Here is a 25,815-nt window from a genome sequence, read left to right on the forward strand (position 1 = left end):
AAGACTTCAGAGGGCAAAAATCGGGCTTCCCAGAAGTCCGACTAGGCCACACTCATCATGGCCACACCCACCCAGCAACCGGGCAGAGAACCAGTTGCTAAAAATTTTGAAGCCTACCCATGAATCGCATATGCAGAAATCATAAGCTTATTCCAGAGAAGCTGTTCTACCAAGACACAGGTTCCAGAAGGCCTTCACACCTTGTGTCTAGTGGAGGGCTCTCCAAACCTGGAAACTTTAAGGCTTGTGGACTCCAACTCCCAGAATTCCTCAGCCAGCATTCTAGGAATTGAAGTCCAGAAGATCTTGTTTGTGGTGGATTGGAAACAACATTTCTTTTAGTGGCAGGGCTTTTAATGCACTTGAAGAGATCTTGAAAATTCAGAGAAGTCTTTTGTAGACTACGTGAACCATTTGCACTACTCAGGTGACCTGGAGGACACAGATAAACCTCCAAGAGGCCTCAAGGACCCTCTAAAAGGATGCAAATGACCAGCTGTCTGCAAGGAGTATAAATCCTTCCATTCCCTACTATCCTTTCAGAGCTGAAGAAGCTTCTCGGATGGGAAGTGAAACATCTTCACAGAAAAAACAAGAAAGTCCAGTTGTCTCTTGAAAAAAAGCACCTTTGGGGATCTCTTGCACTGGCAAATAATTGCGTTACCAATGAAAATGTGAAGTTTCTTTTTCTTTTTATTCAACTTCTCTTTTAATATGTAGTAAAAGACTCACAAAATGAGAATGGATCTATTTTTTTAAAAAAGGAATGCACACAGGCGGCCAAATCAATGTGCTGAAGAACATCCTCAGAAAGATCTGAAGATGATAGTCCTCATCAGGTGCAAAACACATGGGAACGCTCAAGGAAAGGGGTACAGGTAGTCCTCAACTTACGATTGCAGTTGAGCCCCAAATTTCTGTTGCTAAGTGAAACATTTGTGAAATGAGTTTTGAATAGAATAGAATAGAATAGAATAGAATAGAATAGAATAGAATGGAATAGAATACCTTCTTGGCCAAGTGTGATTGGGCACACAAGGAATTTGTCTTGGTGCTAATGCTCTCAGTATACATAAAAGAAAAGATACATTCATCAGGAGTTGAGAATCATCAGGTAACAACACTTAATAATAGTCATAGGGTACAATAAGCAATCAAATCATACTAGGAAACAGTCAATATAAATAATTAAGAGACAAGCGACAAAGTTACAGTCATACAGTCACAAGTGGGAAGGGATAGGTGATAAGGAGTGATGACAAGATTAATAGTAGTAGTAGTACAGACTTTGTAATAGTTGGACAGTGTTGAGGGAATTATTTGTTTAGCAGAGTGATGGCATTCGGGAAAAAACTGTCCTTGTGTCTAGTTGTTCTGGTGTGCAGTGCTCTATAGCAGCGTTTTGAGGATAGGAGTTGAAACAGTTTATGTCCAGGATGTGAGGGGTCTGTAAATATTTTCACAGCCCTCTTTTTGACTCGTGCCATATACAGGTCCTCGATGGAAGGCAGGTGGGTAGTAATTGTTTTTTCTGCAGGCCTCAAACCAACCAAAAAGTCAGCTGTGAGGTTCAGTGCAGGTAAGAGGGTGGCGGGATGAGGGGAATTGCATGTGCATGCGCAGGGGACATGAGGAAGGGGGCATGCCTTACATTCTGGGTACTGGCATGTGAGTGCATGTGCACTGGCGCATGTGCAATTTTTGGCACAGGAGCCCAAAAAGGTTAATCACCACTGCCCTACACCATTTGTGACAGATGGCAGTCCAATCGCTTCTTGAAAGTCTCAAGTGATGGCGTTCCCACAACTTCCGAAGGCAAAGCTGTTCCATTGGTTGATTGTTCTCACTGTCAGAAATTTTCTCCTTATTTCCAGGTTGAATCTCTCCTTGTTCGGTTTCTGTCCATTATTCCTTGTCTGGCCTTTGGGTGCCTTAGAAACTAGCTTGACTCCTTCCTCCTCTCTGTGGCAGCCCCTCAAATAGTGGAAGACTTTGCATGCATGCACGTGCCAAACACTTGCCCACCAAACCGGTGATAAAAAACCTTTGAATCCCACCACTGGCCCAGGACGCTGCAACCGTCATAAACGCGAATCAGTTGCCAAGTGTCTCAGTCTTGATCATCTGACCATGAGGATGTTTCAGTGGCCATAAGTGTGAAAAACAGTCACGAGTCGCATTTTTTTTCAGCGCCGTTGGAACTTTGAATGGTCACTGTGGTTAAGTCAAGGACTCCCTGTACTTAACTGTACATGCTGAAGCTGCTAAAGCCAACTTGCGCCAATTGAAGCCTCTACTTATTCATAAAGCCAGTAATTTCCTTCCTTCTGCCGATCGTTGATAAAGAGGGTGAAAGATCAAATCTTGGAGTGATCCAATTAGTATTTTACACCTGGCGTCCTTGATGAGCGCTGGCTGAAAATTATTGTCTAGCCAGACAAGTGTCTAATCAATCGTCATCCCATCTAATCTGCAGTTAGCTAGCTTGCTCATCAGAATATTGTGGGCTCTTTGGTCAAGGGAAGAGAGGTCATGTCGATAGCATTCCTACTAAAGAACCCCGTTGATAAAGGAGAATATTTGTAGCTCAGGGTTGAAATGAAGGGTCCTCGGTGTTCTCTGAGTTTGGTTGTTTTCTTCTTGCAGATGTTTCATTACCAAACAAGGTAACATCTTCAGTGCTGGAAGGGAGTAGGGTTTATGAAGAAGAGGAGGGGGAGGGGGAGGAGGACTGTGGGGTCCTTGGTGTTCCCTGAGCTTAGTTGTTTTCTTGAATATGTTTCATTACCAAATTAGGTGACTTCATCAGTGCTAGAAGGGAAAAGGGTTTATGGAATGGAGGAGGAGGAGGAGGATGTTTGGGAATCCAGCTGGCAAATGGGGGGAAAAATTGCTGCCAAAAAAGCAAAACAACAGCTAGCATCCGTTCTCCTTACCCCATAGACTTTCTTGGCTCCCGCCTTGGCAGCGAACATGGAAAGGATGCCCGTGCCACTCCCCACATCCAGCACAATCTTCTCCTTAAAGACGTGCTTATTGTGATACATGGAATTTCGGTAGGTTAACGTGCGCACCTCGTCCTTTAGCATTTCCTGGGTTAGGAAAAAAAAGACAGCATGCGGTCACATCAAAATCAGAATTTACATTGTTTTGCTGGTGACTTGAATCTTTCTCTGTCTGTCTCTGTCTCTATTTCTCTGTCTCTCTGTCTCTCTGTCTCTCTCTGTCTATCTGCCTCGATCTCTCTCGGTCTCTCTCTCTCTCTCTGTCTCTCTCTGTCTCTCTCTCTGTCTCTCTGTCCCTCTCTCTCTGTCTGTCTCTGTCTCTCTCTTTCTCTTTCTCTCTCCGTCTCTCTGTCTCTGTCTCTCTCTGCCTCTGTCTCTGTGTGTGTGTGTGTGTCTGTCTCTCTCTGTCTCTGTCTCTCTGTCTGTCTCTGTCTCTGTCTCTTTCTCTCTCTCCCCCTGCCTCTCTGTCCCTGTCTCTGTCTCTCTTTGTCTCTCTCTCTCTGTCTCTCTCTTTCTGTCTCTCTCTCTCTCTGTCTCTGTCTCTCTGTCTCTGTCTCTCTGTCTCCCTCTGTCTCTCTGCCTCTCTCTCTGTCTCTCTCTCTCTCTGTGTTTCTCTCAAAGCAAAAAAAAAAAAAAAACCATTGCCAATTTCGAGAGAAGACGCCCAGGGTTTCTATACCATGGCAACCATGAATATGTTAACCAGAGATATCAACCTTCAAAGCATATTTTCTTTTATCCAACCAGCAGCTGCTCCATCCGTGTCACTGACAACAAAATTGTCATCGAGAACAGGATCTCAAAAAGTGCCCCCCAAATATCTAGAGCATTGGCTGTAATTAGTTTGCAGCACAGTTTAATATCGCAAGGCTAATCTCTGGGTGAATGCCGAGCCTGTAAATTGAGCTAATATGCTTTAGTAAATAAATAAATAAATAATGTCACTTTCAGCTGCTCAACCCTATTTCTTGGCTTGCCACTCCAAATCCAGAGGATTCTGGTGCCCCCTTTCCCAATGAACTCATGACAGGTAGGTTCTTGACTTACAAGCGCTTGTTTAGTGACTGTTAGAAGTTATAACGCACTGAAAATATTGAATTCTACTGTATAGTGGTTTTGTTTAGAAGCCCAGAAGTACCGGCTTAAAATTTAAAAATGGTTGCAAGAGATCCTCAAGGAACAAATGGATTTGGAACCAGAATTATTTTTGCTAGGGATATTTAAAAAGAAATGTGGGAAAAATATAAAATATATAATATTGCACATCCTAACGGCTGCTAGAATTGCCTGTGCTCAGTGTTGGAAAAATAAGTGTATACCATCAGACGAATTGATTATTCAAAAAATAATGGCCTGTGCTGAGATGGATAAATTAACTCTGATGTTACGAGAGAAAGAAGAGTCTGAATATTATAGAATTTGGGGGAAATGGTATGATTGGATTGAATTAAGACATATGGATGATGGAAGAATTAATGATAAGCAATTTATAGATTATATTTGCACATATTGTATATATTTGTAAATAAGCACAAAATAGAAGTATATGAGATAGATGTCACACACTGTTAATGTTATATAATATGTATATTTTTTAGGTTTTTAAAGATATAAAAGATCAGTAAAGTTTATCTAAAAAAAAGAAGTTACAACATGCTGAAGATATTGAACTCTACTGTATGGTGCCATATGAATGCAATATCAGGGGTTTTTCAATTCAATCGTATAGCATGTGAAGTGGATGTGTTTGTGTTTTAGTCTGTTTTATTTTTTAATGCATAATGTACACTGAACCTGGCATTTAATTGCATGGTACGAGGTGCAATGACAATAAAGTAAACTAAACTAAAAATGGGATTTATGAGCGTGTCTCACTTCCGACCATCCCTTTGGTCACATGATCCAGATTCAGACGCTTAGCAACTGCTTCCAATTTATGACGGTCACAGGTCACGTGATCCCTTTTTGCGACCTTCTGACATGCACACTCAATGGGGAAGACCAGATTCGCTTAACGACCATGTTCCTCACTTAACAACTGCTGTGATTGACTTAACAACTGGGGGAAGAAACGTCGTAAAATCGGGCAAAATTCACTGAACGAATGTCTCACTCAGCAACCAAAATGTACGGCTCAATCGTGGTCATAAGTTGAGGACTACCTATCCCAGACTCCTTCTCACTTTGGGCTGCTGTAGACTGCAAACAACCAGAAGCCCTTCTAGACTTTACAAGGAGTCCTCAAGTTACAACAGTTTACTTAATGACCATTCGAAGCTGCAGCTGCGCTGGAAAAAAAAAGTGACATAACTTATTTTTCACGGTTACGAACGATGTGGCATCCCAGAGGTGGAATTAAAAAAAAATTACTACTGGTCCTATGGGCGTGGCTTGGTAGGTGTGGCTTGGTGGGCATGGCTGGTGGATGTAGCAGGGGAAGGATATACTGCACAATCTCAATTCCCTCCCCACCTCACTAACCTGCTTTCCAGCTCAGATGATCAGCTGGGACTCAATGGGAGGTGGAGAATAGATGGGGTTAGCAGGGCCAGTCAGAGGTGGTATTTGCCGGTTCTCTGAACTACTCAAAATGTCCACTACCAATTCTCCAGAACTGGTCAGAATCTGTTGAATACCACCAGTGATTCACTCAACAACTGCGGCAGGAAAGGACTTAAAGTGGAGCCAAACTCACTTAAGAAATGTTTCACTTAGCAGCATACATTTTCGACTCCATTGTGGTCGTAAGTTCAAGGGCTACTTGTAGTGGTTTTGATTTAGTAAATTTTTTCTCTATAGGTGAGGAACCAGAAAGGAAATTACTTAGAAGCAACTCTGCCTGCCTTTCTTGGCTTGGTGAAAATGCTTTGATCAGCTCTTTACACTGAATCCATCTTCTTCCAACTACCATTCTACTTCCAAGATCTCAGATAAACCTTTCCTGCTGATTTCTAATTGAGGTAGCAGAAGTCAGTATTGTGGCCTGCCAGCAGCCAGCAGAACTGGTGGCAGACTTGGACAGTGAGGAGGTTGAGAAGGAACATGGGCCAATCCTGGAGTCTGGAGAAGGCTCGGATAATGCTCTGCATCGGAGGCAGAGATCGGGCCAAGGTTGTCCGACAGTTATCAGCTGCCTTTGGAGTTGGGAGATCAGTAGGGAAGAAGAACAGCTGGAGCCTGTTCCCAGTGTGCGCATGCACAGAGCTGCCAGGAGAAGGGAACAGTTAAGGAACAAGGGTCGACTCAGGAGTAAGGGCGCAGGTGGATGGTGAAAAATGCCTGATAAAGGTCTGTAATTGTGAAATCTCATGAAAGACTGTTTGCCAGGACTTTGCTGGAGAGAAATTCACTTTAACCTAAATAAAAGGGGTTTTATCAGGACGATGAGTCGGCTTTCTGATCTTGGAAAGCCTAGGACAGAACAGTCAGGATGTGGTAAAAGCAAGAAGGCTTTTGGCTCATGAATGAAAGAGACCTGGTTCTAAAACCCAGTATCACCTACTATGGTGAAGGTTGCATTTATCCAGATTGATTCTGGTTCATTAACAAGGAATTAACACTTCTTAGTTTTCATTGTTCTTGCTACTTAACAGTAAATGTCTTCCTTACCCTTCAGGGTTGCACGTTCAAACTCTAATTGAAATGTCATCTATTTTTTGGTTCAAGTTCTAACTAGTAATGAGCAATTAGGGAGAACTGTGTCAATGTCACCAAAGTATTTGAAATTAACTTCTTCCTTCATGGATTTGCAGACTATGTCAGCACCCAGAAGGCAATGCGCATCCCCCCATGACCCCTGTGCATGCGATCCCTCCCCTTATCTGCACTGCACATGCGTGCGCCTCCCAGCTGATTTTCAGGACTTTTTTGGCCTCCCAGAGGCCAAAAAAATGGGCCTGTTTCATCACTTCCAGTATTTCCAGAAATACAGGAAGTGATCAAACAGGCCTATTTTTCAAAAAACATTTTCCAAAAAAAGCCCGAAAATCAGCTGGGGGGCACACGCATGCTCAGTGAGGTAAGTTTGCCTGGAGTTCGTGTGCCCACACAAATGGCTCTGCCATAGGTTCACCATCACAGCTCTATACTATTCATGTTGTCTTGTATTCTTGTATGAACTGCACCAGTAGAGGCTAAACCAATTTTGTTGTATACATGATGTACAATGACAATAAAGGCTTTGAAGATTTGAACATTTGAACATTTAGGCAAGGAAAACCAACTACACAAGTACAGTATATGTGGTACCTCACTCAATAGTAGTAACTGTGAGGGGGATCTTGGAGTCCTAGTGGACAATCACTTAAATATGAGCCAGCTGTGTGCTGCAGCTGCCAAAAAAGCCAATACAGTTCTAGGCTGCATAAATGGAGGGATAGAATCAAGATCACATGAAGTGTTAATTAATACCACTTTACAATGCCCTGGTAAAACCACACTTGGAATACTGCATCCAGTTTTGGTCACCACGATCTAAAAAAGATGTTGAGACTCTAGAAAGAGTGCAGAGAAGAGCAACAAAGAGGAGGCTGGAGGCTAAAACATACAAAGAACGGTTGCTGGAATTGGGTACGTCTAGTTTGAGGAAAAGAAGGACTAGGGGAGACATGATAGCAGTGTTTCAATATCTCAGGGGCTGCCCCAAAGAAGAGGGAGTCAAGCTATTCTCCAAAGCACCTGAAGGCAGGGCAAGAAGCAATGGGTGGAAACTAATCAAGGAGAGAGGCAACTTAGAACTGAGGAGAAATTCCACAATTAACTAATGAAATAACTTGCCTCCAAAAGTTGTAAATTCTCCAACACTGGAGGGTTTTAAGAAGAGAAGAAGAAGATTAAGAAGACCACAATTTGTCTGAAATGGTATAGGTTTCCTGCCTGAGCAAGGGGTTGGGCTAGAAGACCTCCAAGGTCCCTTCCAAGTCTGTTATTCTATTCTATTCTATTCTATTCTATTCCATCCCATCCCATTCCATTCTATCCTTCTATTCCATTCCATTTTAATTTCCTCATTCTATTCTATTCTATTCTATTCTATTCTATTCTATTCTATTATTCCATCCCATTCCATTCCATTCCATTCTATCCTTCTATTCCATTCCATTTTAATTTCCTCATTCTATTCTATTCTATTCCATTCCATTCCATTCCATTCTATTCTATTAATTCTACTCTACTCTATTGGAGGCCACAGAAACAGAACCCTAAAAGTAGCTTTTGTGATGCAGAATTCAAGGATTCTCTTGTGATAATTCTTTAAAGGCGAGAGAACATAAACCCCAATGTGAATGAGAGATTGAAAGCATGTGAGTGATATATCTTTTTAAGAATGACCTAGCCCAGCACCATTAACAAGCTGTGGCTGTCCTGGGAAGAACAGGCATTAATTCTGGAGAACATTGTACGACTTGGAGAACAACCGTTCTGCTTATTCCAAGAATGTGAATTGCATCTGCTTCCACGGAGCCTTCCAGGACCACAGTAAGATGAAACACTATAAAAGTTTGGACATCCTGGAGTAGTGCTGAATCTTATAGATTAACCACCCACAAAGTGTCATAATATTGAGAGAGTTCTTTTGAAGACCACACTGAAAAACCAACAGCTTGACTACAATTGGCAAATGCTGTGGTGGAATGTAGTCTGGATTCCCAGGAGGGAGGGATTATGTCCCAGAGGACCAAGAGGCAACAAAGTTTAGTTAATTTAGTTGAGAGAAGGGAGTCAAGACAATTTCTCCCTAGAGATTCTCAAAGTATATCTTTAATGATGCAAGTCGTGGTTTTAGTTTAGTAAGGTTTTTCTCTACGGGTAAGGAACCATAAAGGAAATTGCTTAGGAGCAACTCTGCATGCCTTTCTTCGTTTTTAATGTGGGCCAGTGTGCGCATAGTAAAAACCATAAAGGTAATTTTTTTGTAAATGACTGCAAGAAAGAAAGAAAAAAATTCAGAGAGCCCCAAGGACCCCTCGTTTCAACCCTAAGCTACAAATACTCTCCTTTTTCAAGGAACATTGTGGTAAAGCAGTTTATGATGGAATTCCACACGTCTTAAAACATTCTGACCACTCAGTTCCTAACGTTTATCTCTGCTTTGCAGGGAGATCTTCAGAGACATGTCTGCCTTAAAAGTAGCTCATGTTGAACTATACAGTTCAACACGGGCTACTTGTAAGGCAGATATGTCTCTAAAGCTCTCCCTGCATTTTTAAGATCTTTTCAAGTGCATTAAAAGCTCTGCCACTAACAGAAATGTTGTTTCCAACCCACCCACCCCCAAACATTTTGGAATGTTAGATCCAAACAAGGAACACTTGTGTTCAAAGGTCTATGGTGATTTTCAATCATCCAGGTCATGGTGATTCAGTTACTGCTGATCCAGTTCTACAGAGGAATGATGGACTCTGTCATCTGCACCTCTATCACTGTCTGGTTTGGCTCTGCAACCCAACAGGACAGACACAGACTCCAGAGGGTAATTAGGGCTGCAGAAAAAACAATTACTACCCACCTGCCTTCCATTGAGGACCTGTATACTGCACCATGGGTCAAAAAGAGGGCTGTGAAAATATTTACAGACCCCTCACATCCCGGACATAAACTACTTCAACTCCTTCCCTCAAAATGATGCTATAGAGCACTGCACACCAGAATAACAAGACACAAGGACAGTTTTTTCCCAACCGCCATCTCTCTGCTAAACAAATAATTCTCTCAACAGTGTCCAACTATTACCAAGTCTGCATTACTATTATTGTTAATCTTCTCATCACTCCTTATCACCTATCCCCTCCCACTTGTGACTGTATGACTGTAACTTTGTCACTTGTATCCTTACAATCTATATTGACTGTTTCCTAGTATGATTTGATTACTTATTTGTACATTATGGCTATCATTAAGTGTCGTACCTTATGATTCTTGTCGAATGTATCTTTTCTTCTTATGTACACTAAGAGCATTTGCACCCAGACAAATTCCTTGTGTGCCTAATCACACTTGGCCAATAAAGCATTCATTCATTCATTCATTCATTTATTCATAGTTGTTCCAAAGGTGCTTTTTCCAAAAAGCAATGGGACTTTCTTGTTTTTTCCCCCCTTTGAAAACATTTTGCTTCTCATTCAAGAAGCTTCCTCGGTTGCAAATGACTGGTGGGGAATGGAAAAAATTATATTCTGCTAATAAGTGCTAATAAGTGAATGACCACAAGGAATATAGTAACTTCTATCTAATTATATGCATATTAACTCATAGAACGTGGCTGCTGCATTATTTATGCTTTTATTACCTACTCTTTCTATCTTCTACTAGTTGCACACTTTTAGTACCTTAGTACTCACTACCTGATTCTGTTGTCACCTGCTCAAACCCCCACTCCTTTACCCTCAAACTAACCTCTATTGACCCCAACCCATTCCTAAGAGGTCTGTAAGTAGCATGCAGAAGCTCATAATCGTGCCTACCGTCCCTGTCCTATTGTCCCCAATTAGTAGTTCCTATTTCATGTATTTAAACTTATGTTTATTCTTATTTCTATTGTATTGTAAGCTTTTGACAAAATAAATAAAATAAATAAATAAAGTATTATTATTTTATCTGTTGTTTTTTCAAAAGCAGTGAGTGCTTTTGCACTCAGAGACAAATTCCTTGTGTGCCTCACCACACACTTGGCCAAATCAATGTCTATGGAAATTCTCAGTCATCCAAGTCATGGTTGTCCCCAAAGTGTTCTTTCAACAGGCAACTGGACTTTCTTGGTTTTCGCTTGAAGACGTTTTGCTTCTCCTCCAAGAACTGAAGAAGCTTCTTGGAGGAGAAGGGAAATGTCTTCAAGCAAAACCAAGGAAAATCCAGTTGCCTTTTGGAAAAAACAAACAAAACACCTTTGGCTAGCTAAAGTGTAAAGTATAAATCCTTCCATTCTCCCAAATCAGTTGGAATTGAAGAAGCTTCTTAGAACTATTTTCTTTCTTGGTTTTTTTTTTGTAATTTTTTAAAATTTTATTTAAGGCACATACAATTCATCTTCCATTTAACGGTGCGTCTTCTGAGTACAAATATCTTGTGCAATAACAATTAAAATTTACATCCATGTTCATTACTTTGGTATTAATTCATCAATAGAATAGAATAGAATAGAATAGAATAGAATAGAATAGAATAGAATAGAAGAGAAGAGAAGAGAAGAGAAGAGAAGAGAAGAGAAGAGAAGAGAAGAGAAGAGAAGAGAAGAGAAGAGAATTCTTTATTGGCCAAGTGTGATTGGACACACAAGGAATTTGTCTTGGTGCATTCTCATCTTATTCTTCTCTTATTAAGATACATAGTATCTCTATTACTATAACATTCTTCTTCTTAGCATGTTTAATTCTGTAAACCTATTTTCTATATTTCATTGATCTATTAGCTATTTTTAGCTTTCCTATTTTTTCTCTAGCTGCCGATAAAATAGCTCCCCTATCTTATAGTATTAAGATTTCTCCCCTTCTTTAATTGCAAGTGTTAATCTATTCATTGCTGCACATTCTAATATTTTTCTAATCACATTTTCATCAGTAAGAATCTCTTTGAGAAGCGAATGAGTTTCAAAGGGGAGGGGGAGTGAAAAACCCAAGAAAATCGAGTTGCTTTTTTTGGAAAAAGCAGCTTTGGAACTTGTGTTCAGAAAGAAACTAGATCCTAATAAACACTGGTGGAAAATCACCAGCTGGCTGTTTGACAGCATCTCACACCTGACAGCTATTGTGAATTTCTGAAGCTGTTCCCATTGTTCTGTGTCTCAGGCTGCTCATGGGTGATGACCTATATCGATTTTTGCAAAATGGGGCTGCAGTTGCAATAGGTTGGGTTTTTGTTAGGACTGTTTGTTCAATATGTGTGTCTCCACATCTTCTTTTCAGGTGTCCCTGGAGAATCTCAGCCACGCAACAGCAAGCCCGAAGACAGCTTTGGCCAAGACGGTTCTGAATTTATTTTCACGGGAGAATAGGATGAGGAGAAAAAAAATCACATTTGATCTTCCCTGTACAATATTGCCGGCTGCCAAACCAGAAGCTTTTATGCAGTCTCAATGAATTGCAAAGGTAGAAATGCAGAGGTGGCCTTCAGCAGGTTCTGGAGAACCGGAAGTGGAAATTTTGAGTAGTTCGGAGAACCGGCCAATCCCACCTCTGACTGGCCCCACCCCCATCTGTTCTCTGCCTCCCATTGAGTCCCAGCTGATCCACTGGGTCTTCTTGTGTTGCCCTGTAGAGGAGAACAGAGCTGGAAAGCAGGTTAGTGGGGTGGGAAGGGAGTGGAGATTTTGCAATAACCTTCCCCTGGAGTGGAGAGAGAATGGAGATGTCAGCGTTCCAGCAAATCTCCACTCCAACCAATAACTCCAAGACAGGCACTGCTCAAAAGTTCTCTTTTATTTGGATAGTAACTGGCACAACTGGATCTGAAAAATCTGAAAATTCAGGGCTTCCTTGCAATAATCAAAACTACAGATCCAACCCGCTACACCCATCATCACATCACATGCCCCAATCACCATCCGTCCCAAGTTAATACTTCCCCTCACTTGTGCGCACACTAGCATGACCTTGAACTACAAAAAGGATGTTATTTTGTCTAACTAAACATACGCCAAGAACTTCCACCCTCCCACTTTCCCAGGCTCAAAATGTGGCAGGGGTGGGAGCATCTGGTCTCAATATGGCTTCCCAAGTGGGCAGGGGATTTAGCAGTATCCGTCTCCTGCCATGCCCGCCAAGCCACGCCCACCAAGCCATGCCACACACACCAAGCCACACCCACAGAACCAGTAGTAAAAAAAGAAAAATGTTTGAATACCACCTCTGTAGAAATGGTAGAAATTCAGAGTCCACTGAGACTGTGTGATTTGACCGGGACAAGAGAATTAAAAACAAAAAGCATCCACACTTTGCCTTGAATCCTGCATTTGCTTATGAAAAGGAACCTAGGACACAAGCAGCGATAATGATATTGCTAAGACTTGTTTCAACGCAATTGGCTAACTCAGAAGAATACGGGTGGCTAAACATTGACTCAATAATGCGTCAACAGTCTCAATACCAAAGCTGCAGGCTTCAGTTGGCAAACAGAGATTCCAGTGGGATCAAATTATACACAAATAGAAGGGAGGAAAAAGCTCTTTCGGAAAGCAGATTTCCCACTATAGAGAAGTTTACGGGATGAGGCCAAGTCTACAAACTACACAGAGCAATTCTGAAGAGAAATTACCAATAGGGTGATGCAAATTTTCCTGGATGTTTGTGGAAATTCTCAGCCATCCAGGTCATGGTTAACCTAAAGGTACTTTTTTTGTTTTTTCCAAGAGGCACCTGGACTTTCTGGTTTTTTCTTTTTCTTTTGAAGATGTTTCGCTTCTCATCCAAGAAGCTTCTTCAGTTCTGACTGAATGGTGGGGAATGGAAGGATTTATCCTCCTTGCAGACTGCTGGTCATTTGCATCCTTTTTAGAGAGTCGTTGAGGCCACTTGGAAGTCTCTCTGTGTCCTTAGGGCCACCTGAGTGGTGCAAACGGGTGCGGAGCCTTCTTGGAACTGCTGTTTGTGGAGCTGTTTTTTTCTGCAGGACGTTTTTTGCCCTGGGTCCCTTCACTGTTGAACATGGGCTGTTGGGGACAAGTCTGTATTGTCTCCATCTCAAACTGAAATGCGAAGGGTTCCTGTAGTCTGCAATCTTTATGGAAATCTGTTCATACCCTTGCATCATTTGAGGGTGTCCCTACATAGCCAAATGGCTGTGGAGATTTTCAGCCATCCACAGCCTGAGCCTGGGTTCAAACGTGAAGGGAGCCAGGGCAGAAAACATCGTACAGAATAGCGGGTCGCCAACCAGTGGGCCAGGGACCACTGGTGGTCCACGAGAAAATTTTGGTGGTCCGCAGAGAAATGTCACTTCCAAAGCAATTGATCCAGGCTGCGCTGGAACACATGGCCCAGGGGGACGCAAGGCTTGCGTCGATTGCATTGCGAACAACACGAGGTAGTGAGGAGGTTAGGAATGTGGCTGCCTTGGAGGGGATGGGGTGTGTGCGAGGGACCTCTGTGTGTGTGTCTTTGTGTGTGTGAGAGAGAGAGAGAGAGAGAGAGAGAGGAGGGAGGGAGGGAGGGAGAGAACATCACCACCAGCCCTCCGAGGTTAGATCGGATGTATATCTCTCTCCTTTTCTCTCTCTCCCTCTCTCTCTCTCCCACTCTCTCCCTCCTTGCCTCTCTCTCCCCCTCCCTCCCTCCCTCTCTCTTTCTTTCTCTCCCTCCCTCTCTCTCCCTCCCTCTCCCTCTCCCTCCCTCCCTCTCTCCCTCCCTCTCTATCTCTCTCCCCCCTCTCCTCTCCCTCTCTCTCTCTACCTCTCTCTCTACCTCTCTCTCTACCTCTCTTTCTATCCCTCCCTCTCTCTCTCTCCCTCCCTCCCTCTTTCTTTCCCTCCCTCCCTCTCTCTCCCTCCCTCTCCCACTCTCTCTCTCCCTCCCTCTCTCTCTCCCTCACTCCCTCTCTCTTTCTCTCCCTCCCTCCCCCCTCTCCCCTCCCTCCCTCCCTCTCTCCCTCCCTCTCTATCTTTCCCTCCCTCTCTCCCTCCCTCTCCCTCTCCCGCCAGAAGTGGGATTTGGGGGTTCTCTGAACTGCACAGAACTTCTGATATTAACACAGAGGAGAAAGTCCAGAAATATTTCACAAGAAGAGTTATCCACTCCTCTACTCGCTGTAGAATACCTTATGCCACCAGACTCGAAATTCTAGAACTAGAGAACCTTGAATTACGCCGTCTTCGGTCTGATCTAAGTATGGTATATAAAATCATACATTGCAATGTCCTACCTGTCAATGAATACTTCAGCTTCAACCATAACAACACAAGAGCAAACAATAGATACAAACTCAAGTTAATCACACCAAACTTGATTTCAAGAAATACGGCTTCAGCAACAGAGTGGTCAATGTCTGGAATACTCTGCCTGACTCTGTGGTTTCTTCCCCAAACCCCAAAAACTTTAACCTTAGACTGTTTACTATTGATGTCACCCCTTTCCCTTGCCTACCGTCCCTGTCCTATTGTTTCTTTTTGTTTTTCTTATATCGATCCATTTCATGTATTCATAACTATGTTTTTTCTTATACCTATTATCTTGTAAGCGATTGACAAATCAAATAAATGAATAAATAAAATAAATAAATAAACTTTAGCTAGGGGCTTTCCCGAACCCCTAGCAGCCCACCCCTTACCCTTCTTTTCATAGACTAGAATTATCCAATTCCCGCAGTTCCTGTTCTTCGTATGTTTTAGCCTCCAGTCCCCTAATCCTCTTTGTTGCTCTTCTCTGCACTCTTTCTAGAATCTCAACATCTTTTTTACATCATGGCAACCAAAACTGGATGCAGCATTCCAAGTGTGGCCTTGCCAAGGCCTTATAAAGTGGTATTAACACTTCACAGGATCTTGATTCTATCCCTCTGTTAATGCAGCCTAGGATTGCATTGGCTTTTTGGGCAGCTGCTGCACAAGGCTGGCTCATATTTAAATGATTGTCCACTAGGACTCCAAGATCCCTCTCAAAGTTAGTATCAAATTCTACCTATTCTATATCAGTGAATTTGGTTTTCGTTGCCTAAAGTGTCAAAATCTTGCTTTTCTCTACATTGAATTCCGAGTGGATTTTTCAAATGGATTTCAGAGGCTTGGCTGAAAAACCTGGATTTCAGCTTAAGTCCACCCTCAAACCCCCATAGCACACCGTTCTGGGCCTTGTGACAAAACCACTCAGCCTCTTGGACCAATTACCTCATGGATTCCAAAGTGAGCGTACGAATCAAAGTAATAATCCCTCGACGTCATTTCTTCTGGATTCAGGAGTTTCGCCATCTTGCCTCGGCCGGGACAACTTGGCGCCAACGGAGTTTGAATGGCAGGCGGGACAGGATTCGGTATGGTGACTGGCTGGAGAGGCTTGGGGCCACCGCTGTACACCTGAAAGGCGTCACAAGAAAAAATAAATAGTAAATACTACCTAATAAATACTACCTAAATTATAGTTATCTCATAAAGTATGAATGAATAAAATTATAGCCAAATGATTTTCTAATAGTGATACTAGTATATATAAGTTTGGATTGATAATACGAGTTATTATGTAATGTAACTGTAATTGAGACTATGAAATGAATGCACAAAACTGATGAACCAACCAACACACTGCTTGTATATATGTATGGAAGAGAGCTGATGTTTTTATGTTTTGTTTGTTTTGTTTGTTTTTAAAAAATCAATAAAATTGTTTTCAAAAAAAAAGAAAAAATAAATAGTCATAGCATTTTATGCCCACGCATCTTTTTCTTCTGCACTTTCCATATTTGCTTTTCTTTCTATTCATATTTTTCGGTATTTAAGGATCTTACTTTTTTTACCAGCTCAACCTCTTCTTCCTGTCTTGCTCTCTTTAAATTAGGACAAGAAGCAACGGATGGAAACTAATCAAGAAGAGAAGAAACTTACACTGTTTCCCCAAAAATAAGACCCTGTCTTATATATTTTTTTGCCACCACAAAAGGCACCAGGTCTTATTTTCAGTCATCCACTGACTAACCTCACTTGTGTGTGTCACCCCCAGGCTCCTTTTCACTGTTAGTGGCCTCCAGGAACTTCTTCTGTGGCTGGCAAGGCTTTCCTGAAGGCTTCTGCAGCTGATAACAGCACTCTGGATCGAACCTGAGCTTTGTTATCAGCTACAGAGACCTTCAGGAAAGCCTTGCCAGCCTTGCTGGCTGCAGAAGAAATGGGCCGGCAAGGCAGGTGTTGGGGTGTGCGAAGCCTGGCTACAATTGCCCAAAGGTAACTAGTAGGGCAGTTCCACCACCACCCCATCCCCACCCTAGCTTAATTTTTATCCATGCACTCTGGGGTGGGTGGGGTCTTAATTAGGGCTTATTTTTGGGATAAGGCTTATATTGAGTGCATGTGTAAAAATCAAGCTAGGACTTACTTTCAGGTTAAGTCATATTTTCAGGGAAACAGGGTAGAACTAAGGAGAAATTTCCTTACAATTAGAACAATTAATCAGTGGAACAAGCTGCCTCCAGAAGTTGTGAATTCTCCAACACTGGAATTTTTTTTAAGAAAATGACGATTTTTCACATTTTATGATCATTGCAGCAACCCCACGGTGGTCATGTAATCAAAATTTACAATTTTGGCAACTGACTAAATGAACTGTTGTAAGTTAAGAGCTATCTGTAGTCTCTCAGATATTCTGGCACATTCACTCTCAGACTGCCTCCCTCGCTAAAGCTTGCCAGAAAATCTGACCACTCTCTGCAGTAGGGCTTACACAAGCTCGCACAAATGGAGATTCCTTTAAATCACCGACAAAGAAAATTGTCCATTATGGTTGTTAACAGCCTCTTTAATAGCTTTTATATCTCTCTTGCATTTCCGGGACCTCAAGTATGACATCTTTCTCAGGAGCTGCAGCTCAAACCATCCTCTTTCAAACTTCAAGCAAAGTTTTCTTGGGCATCGTCCAAGCAAACAATAAATAGGTCTCTGTCAATATCTAAAGCAAAAAGCAACCATCTGGTTTGGGCTGCAAAAGAGGTAGCTAAAATAGCCGTGAAAATATTAAGGGCAAAATGAGCTGGTTGGCTAGATAAATGCCATGAATAAATAAATAACAGAATTACAAAAGAACAGAATTGGACGGGAACTTAGAGGTCTTCTAGTCCAATCCATTGATCAAGTAGGATTTAGATTTGCCGGTTCTCTGAACTGCGCAGAATCATAACAACCAGTTCTCTAGAACCGGTCTGAACCGGTAGAATACCACCCCTGCTTATACCCTATGTAAGTCCTCAACATATGACCACAATTGAGCCCCAAATTTCTGTTGTTCAGTGAGACATTTGTTAAGTGAGTTTTGCCCCCATTTTATGACTTTTCTTCCCACCGTTGTTAAGTAAATCACTGCAGTTAATCAGTTAGTAACCTGGCTGTTAAGCAAATCTGGCTTCCCAATGGTCTCTGCTGGTCAAAAGGTTACAAAAGGGGATCACATGACCCCCAAGGACACAGCAAAGGTAATAAGTATGAGTCAGATGCCGAACACCTGAATTTTGATCCCTCGATCCGGGAGATTGCTGCAAAGGTTGTAACTGTGAAAAACAGCCATAAGTCACATTTTCCAGTGCCATTGTAACTTTGAATGCTCACTAAATGAACTGTTGTACCTCAAGGACTACCTGTACCATTCCAGACAAATGGCTGTCCAGTCTCCTTTTAAATAATGTCCAATGATGGAGCACACACAACTTCTAGGGGCAGGACGTTCCACTGGTTATTTGTTCTCCCTGTCAGGAAATTTCTCCTTAGTTCCAGGTTGATTCTCTCCTTGATGAGTTTCTGTCTACTGCTTCCTCTCCTGCCCTCAGGTGCTTTGGAACAGGGGTCACCAACCTTTTGGATCTCAGGGACCACCAAACTCATAATTTTAAATCCCGCGGACTAGAGACCCTGGGAAAATCCCCAAAAAAGTCCACAGGAAAATTCCCCACCCCATTTCCCTACCGATCAATCATTCTTTATTTGGGATCGCAATATAGCATCTCCAGCTCCATTCTCAGGGGAAGAAAGAGAGAGACTTTTGGCTTCATTCAAGGAAAGCAGCAGAAGCAGCAGACTTTCTTTCTTTCTGTCCCCCAAACTTTGCCAGAGATGAGTCTTTGTGAGACCAGTTGCACTGGTGCAGCCTCTTGGAGCAGGAGGCCTTGCAGGGTCCCAAAGACTCATTTCTGGCGGAGTTTGTGGGGGAGAAAGAAAGACTTTGGCTGCTTTCCTTGCGTGCAGCCAAAAGCAGAAGAAGGAAGAAGCAGAAAGAAGCAGCCCAGTGGCCAGGCCAGGTGTGTGGAGTGAGTGGGGCAAGTTCCCCCCCTCCTCCTTTCCCCCCTCTCCTCACTACCTCATGTTGTTCGCAATGCAAGCGACGCAAGCCTTGTGTTCCCGCAGGCCATGTGGGCGGCGCAGCCTTGTGTTTCCATGCAGCCTGGATTAATTGCTTTTGGGGGGGTGCTTTTTGGGGTGCTTTGGGGGTGACATTTCTCCATGGACCACCAAAATTTTCCTGCTGGTTGACGATCACTGATTTGGAATACAGGTTGAGCCTCTGGTCTTTGTGGCAGCCCCTCAAATATTGGAACCCTGCTATCATATCATTCCTAGTCCTTATTTTCATTAAACTAGACATATCTAATTCCTACACAAGGTTGTGGCATCCCCTCAAATATTGGAAGACTGCTATCATGTCACCCCTAGTCCTTCTTTTCCCTAGAACAGCCATATCTAGTTCCTGCAACAGTTCTTCATATATTGCGGTTTCCAAGCTCTTAATCACCTTTCTTGCTCTTCTCTGTCCTCTTTCCAGAATCTCAACATCTTTTATTTACAATCTGGTGACCTAAACTGGATGCAATGTTCAAGGCGTGGTCTCGCTTACCAATTCTACACACAGCTCCTTATGCTTTCTATCTGGGTATCCCCGTACCTCAACTATGAGAATGCTCACGAAAGGTTTGAGATGTAGGAGCCAAACTACATCAGCCCTATAAATCTCTTCTGCATCGATGAAGGGAAGTGGGCAGGATTCCAGCTGGCCAGATGTTTGCTCTCTCAGGAGCAAAAGGAAGGCCCCGTTGATAATTTATGGAATTTGCAGAGCCATCCTCCTCACCTGGAGTGGCCCTCTCTTCGCTAAAAAAGAAGAGACAGAAGGAGTTAGATTCTTGTGAATCTAATTCCTGGCTCTTGATCTGAGAACTCCGAGAGAGAGTTTGTGATGTCCCCGGTTTTCCTAAGCTAGGCGTCAAGGGACCTCACAATTTTAACCCAACGCAGAAGAGGGCTGAGCAGGAGACAGGATTCCTTAATTAGCCTTCTTATCTTCAGTCTGCATTGCCACACACCTTAAGATTTTTAATAGACAAGCAGCATTTATTGAGCTTTGTCCGTTGCTGACAATGGAATTTAGGCTAGATTCTATTTTTTTTTCCCTCCATTTTTCTTCAAGGTAGAGAGACTGATCATTTATTTATTGAAATGTTAATAAACGTGCTCCCCCCAAAAAAAGAGAGAGATAAATCCTGTAGGAGGAGAGCCAAAAATTCACGCTTTTCTTTTTTTTTAAAAAAAAAACTGCATTAGAAAAAGTGCCACTGAAATTGATTTCGTGATTACACAGAGAGAGATCTCTTGCTGTGTACAGCCTCCCTGCCCGTAATTTAAGACACAGCTATGATTTGGGAGGAAATGTATAATGTTAACGAAACCAAAAGGCCAAATGCTTTAGTACAGTAGTCCTTGGCTTACAGCGGCAATTGAGCCCAACGTTTCTGTTGTTCAGTGAGACATTTGTTAAGTGGCCGCTGTCCCATTTTACGACCTAGTTGTTAAGCGAATCGCTGCAGTTGTGACATTAGTAACACAGGTTTGTTAAGGGAGCCTGGCTTCCCGCCTTGACTTGGCTTGTCAGAAGGTGCAAAAGTTTAGTTTAGTTTGTTGTCATTGCATCTCGTGCAACGAAATCAAACACCGTCTTCAGTGCACATCATGACCATGAGAATAAACACAAACACACATCCTTCACACTCCACACATTGAATTGAAAACCCCTGATATTGCATTAATATTGCACTCTACAGCAGAATTCAAAAGAGCTACTGCCCTGGGATAAAAGCTGTTTCTCAGCCTATTTGTCCTTCTTTTTAGTTATCCTGTACTGTCTGCCAGATGGCAATAGTTTTTTTAAAAAAGGGGTGCCCAGGATGAGATGGATCTTTAATAAGAATGTTTTGAGCTTCCTTAAGGCAGCCGGAGCTCTAAAGCTCTTCCAAAGAGAGGAAAGGGAAACCAATGATCCTCTGGGCAATGACATTAACCCTCTGGAGTGCTGTCCTGTCTGCCCCTGTGCAATTGGCAAACCACACAGAGAAGTTAAAATGCTCTCTATGGTGCAGCAGTAGAAGGTCACCAGCAGTTTTCCATTCAGTTGTTGTTTTCTGAGAAGCCTCAGGTGGTATAATCTCTGCTGGGCCCTTTTGACCAGGGCTGCAATGTGAGCCCCACAGGTCAGGTCCTCTTTTGTGGTAACACTCAGAAACTTAAACCTGACCACTTGCTCCACTCAGTCTCCATGGATAAGCAAGGGCTGGATGTTTGATCTGTTCCTTCTATAATCCACTATAAGCTCCTTGGTCTTATTGGTGTTGAGGACCAAGTTATTGTCTCCACACCACGAAAACAACCAGTCCACCTCATCTCGGTCGGCAGACTCATTCCCCACTGGATTCCCTGTGACCCCAGGACTGGCATAAATAGGAGTCAGGTGCCAAGCATTCCAAATTTAGATCCCGTGACCACAGGGGATGTTGCAAAGGGTTGTTACTGTGAAAAGCGGGCCGAAGTTACTTTTTTCAGTGCTATGTAACTTTGAACCGTCTACTAAAGGTTGTAAGCTGAGGAAGACCTAGTACAACTAGTTGCATTTGTAGCTATCACAGCTCCCAAAGCAGGATCAGTTGTAATTATTGGGTTAGTTACGGGGGTGGGATGTATTAGAGGGGGAAAAAAACAGATAAGAAGCACAAAATCTGAGGTATCGGCACAGATTAAATAGTCCTTGTCCTCAGTTAGCACTTGTTTCCCAATTTAGGAAATGAGAGGTTTTTTTAAAAAGAAAAATCTGTCCATAAACCTGAGTCGATCACATCACACTCTCCCTTTTGTCAATGGATCCAGCACAAACTCCCTTCCCTGGGGACGGGGGGAACCCTAATACCCTCACCCCTTTCTTGCAAAAACCCAAAGTTAATTACTCATTAGTGATGGTCATTCATTAATTTTGCTCCTAGTTTCTCCCAAGGCCTCTCTGGGTTGACTGGCTACTGGCGAAATCTATTCTAAATCCCCCGATTTGGCAGCACGATTACATTTGACTTCAAATCACAGCTCAAGTCGTTCCGCTTTCTTTCTTTCTTTTTTTTACTGAATCCACACTGCCAATTTACAAGTGCAAAACATTTGTCTCAGGAAGGGTGACAACCTGTTCGCACAACTTTTTCAATCTAGCTTTCGGAAGCGATGAGCCACAAATATCGACAGGTGGAAGTTTTGGGTCGGGTTTTGGCTAGAAAACGGGAAGGTTCAAAAGGGGAGCCCTGTTGCCGTATTTTCCCACCAAATCTATTTCAAAAGAGCAGAAAAGGTAACAAACGGGTTTAAAACCAAGCTGCCTTTTTTCTGGTTGCTAGGTGATATTCTTCCTTCCCCTGGCGAGTCACAACATAGTAATTAGACCTTTCTCTGCAAATACAACATAGACATTATCCTCTGTTGGAATTTTTCCAAGAGTGAGAACCTATAAAGAATCCCCTTGCAAGAGGTTTTAAGGTTCTTTTCAGTCTAATCTTGGATTTCCAGCAGCCTTAGGGAGGGGTGGGGGAAAGAAAGAACTAAGGTATTGCATTGAATTGAGCATCTGATCCCTAAATGTTATATTGAGGGACTGTACCTATTCTGAGGTGTAGAAAGTTAGCACCCACCCTTCTCCTAGAAGAATGAAATATTGTAGGGAATATTAAAAAGGCAGAATATTATACCTCCCTGGATGAGAAAGGAAGAAACACGCTCTTGGAAAGCAGCTCCCACCCTTGTTAATGGCCCCAGAAAGGCCATCCCATCTAAAGACAAAAGGCTGGGCCAGATTATCTACAACTCAAAAGACCTTCACCCTCAGGACATAATAGGATTAGCCCTCTACCAGAGGTGGGTCTTCAGCAGGTTCTGACCAGTTCTGGTGAACCAGTAGTGGAAATTTTGAGTAGTTTGGAGAACCGGCAAATCCCACCCCTGACTGGCCCCGCCCCCATCTCTTCTCTGCCTCCCATTGAGTCCCAGCTGATTGGTTGGGTCTCCTTTGGTTGCCCTGCGCAGGAGAACGGAGCTGGAAAGCAGGCAAGTGGGGTGGGAAGGGAATGGGATTTTGCAGTAATTTTCCCCCAGGGGTGGGGAGGGAACGGAGATTTTGCAGTATCCTTTCCCTGCGACGCCCACCAAGCCACGCCCACCAAGCCACACTCACAGAACCAGTAGTGAAAAATTTTGAATCCCACCACTGCCCTCTATCCATCTCACCACATGGCACCTGGGAAGACTGCATCACCCAGCAAGATTCAACCCAAGCCTGGGACTCAAGACAACCTACAAAGTTACCCCTGCATGGCCCCACGGGAGTCTGACAACCAATCAGGATACATTTCTTTCACAGGAACAGGAAGCACATACAAAGCCCAAGAGAAGGTATACAAATATCTCGCTCTCCACTCCATGTGGTCAGCTACCCAGGACTTCAAACCCATGTGGTCCTGTCCACCATTAAAACCATTTTTCTCATCAGCCTCCATGTTTCCAGTGTCTTTCTCCCCACGTGGGATCTGAACCCAGAGGGACATTTCTTCCAACAGAGGGAAAGTGTGCTATTTTCTGCCAATAATAATAATAATAATAATAATAATAATAATAATAATAATAATAATAATAATAAGAAGAAGAAGAAGAAGAAGAAGAAGAAGAAGAAGAAGAAGAAGAAGAAGAAGAAGAAGAAGAAGAAGAAGAAGAAGAAGAAGAAGAAGAAGAAGAAGAAGAAGAAGAAGAAGAATTATTCTGCCATGTGAAAAAAGGTATGATAGCTGCAGAAAGGTTATTGGAATATGTTATCCTGTTCGTGATTCAATAGACTTCTGGAGTATTTGGCCATTTGCCCTGCCCCAGAGTGCAGATGTTCCCAGTTTTCACCCAGAGGCAAGCGGTAATGAAGGTCAGGGTTCTATTTTGATGAAGACGGGATAAGCCGAAGCCAAATAGTAAGTAAGCTGATTTTGCAGCTCTCGAAGCTGAAATATCAGAGGAGCTGTAAGAAGAAGGAAGAGAGCAGAGAAACACGAATCTGGAAAGAACAGTGGCTGCAGCCAGCAAAATGGATCTATTGAGATTCATCTCCCTCTATCGATCTTGGAAAGTGCAACTTTTCATCCTTCTCGTTCTTTTATTTCTAGAACCTCAACCAGCTCTTTTTCTGCTGTTCGAGTTTCTCTAACTTCTCTTTTGGGGAATAACCGAAGAACAGAACAGAAGAACAGAGTTGGATAAACTTGAGACTTGGTGCAAATATTACTTCACTCTGCTTTCTGGGAGAACTTGGTACGCTTGCATTGGTATGCCTGTACCACCCTTAAAAAACCCTGAAGATCTTTTAGTCCAACTCCCAAGTTGGATATAAGGAAGAACTACCAGAATTGGCAAGAAGGTGATGATGGGTTGCCCTCACTGGGGGTTTTCTGAACACGGGCTGGAGATCCACCTGTTAGTTACAATTTAGTGGACCCCACAGCACAGGGTTGAAGGGTTGGAGTAGATGATCTCTAAGACCCCTTCCAATCACCCTTTTGATGATTCTAAGATTCTTCTCTAGCCTTGCACTCTTTGCAGAAAGGGCTTGAGTAAGGGAAATGGGAACGGATGTTCACCAAACTCAGATACCGCATGTCACTCAAGAACTGTTTTCATGCATTCCCTCCCTTTCCCCCCTTATTTCTCTTCTCACTTGTTTCTTTTAAAAAAAACTGCATATATTACATTTGGAAACCTAGCGTTGGCAGGTGCCTTTGGTGGGCCCCACCTCTGGCCATCTATAAGCCGTAATTCACTGTTCAAATTCCAGAGGTGTGGCAGAGACCCTATTTCCCTGAAAACATGACCTATCCTGAAAGTAAGTCCTACCTTGATTTTTACACATGCACCCAATATAAGCCCTACCCCCCAAAATAAGCCCTAATTAAGATCCTGCCACTCCAGCTTGGATGGGTAAAAATTAAGCTAAGGTGTGGATGAGGGGGTGGAGATGCCTTACTACTTACCTTTGGCAGTTGTAGCCAGGCCTCGCACACCCCGACACCTGCTTTGCTGGCCCATTTCTTCCACAGCCGGCAAGGCTGGCAAGGCTTTCCTGAAGGCCTCTGATAACAAAGCTCTAGATTGATCCAGAGTTCTGTTATTGGCCGCAGAGGCCTTCAGGAAAGTCTTGCCAGTTACAGAAGAAGTTCCTGAAGGCCTCTGACAGCAAAAAGGAGGCCGGGGGCGATGCCCGCAAGTGAGGTTTGTCAGTGTATGGCATCCCTTGAAAATAAGACCTGGTGCCTTTTTTTGGTGGCAAAAATATAAGAGAGGGTCTTATTTGGGGGAAAACACGGTAGAATCACTGGCCTCAAAGCAAAGAGAGAGAGAGAGAAAGAGGGGGAGAGAGGGAGGGAGGGAGAGAGAGACCTGAATCTATTAGATTGTCTTACCCTTAGATTACTCATCTCTGTCCATCAGAGCCAATCTGAATAAGAATGTGGTTTGGAAGATGGCGTCATTTCTTGCACCCCTCCTGGGTGCTTTTGAAAATAGGTTTCAGTCTATTTATAAACTGCAGAAAGCTGGAACAAAGAGGTCATCTCATTTAGGGGTGAACCTGCTAGTTCCTTTCTATTTGCAAGTTGTATCGCTTCCCATGGTTGCTATGGTGCTATTTTTTTCCCAACCTTTCAAAAGAGCTTTAAATGCCTACTCTTACTATTTTTGACACATGATACCGGTTTTCTTCAGCGTCACATTTATAACCATAACATTTAGGAAACAAATCCCATTTGATGACATTCAAGAATGTTAAAAGTAGGGAAGCCAAGCCACCGAGAGATCCAG

The 25,815-nt window shown here is 42.9% G+C and overlaps 1 protein-coding gene across 1 annotated transcript in view; it reads right to left on the reverse strand.

Moving 5' to 3' along the window:
- The window catches only part of PRMT8 (protein arginine methyltransferase 8), a 60,909-nt gene that overhangs the window by 27,596 nt on the left and 7,498 nt on the right, over window positions 1-25,815 (reverse strand). The window contains exons 2-3 of the mRNA XM_026701941.2: window positions 15,817-16,002; window positions 2,937-3,092 (exon numbers count right to left, since the gene is read on the reverse strand). Of these exons, the coding sequence (XP_026557726.1) occupies window positions 2,937-3,092; window positions 15,817-16,002 (342 nt within the window). The remainder of the gene's footprint in view (window positions 1-2,936; window positions 3,093-15,816; window positions 16,003-25,815) is intronic.

The sequence above is a fragment of the Pseudonaja textilis genome, chromosome 5 (assembly GCF_049901715.1).
Source record: "Pseudonaja textilis isolate UNSWEBS1 chromosome 5, rPseTex1.2, whole genome shotgun sequence".
Taxonomy (NCBI): domain Eukaryota; kingdom Metazoa; phylum Chordata; class Lepidosauria; order Squamata; family Elapidae; genus Pseudonaja; species Pseudonaja textilis.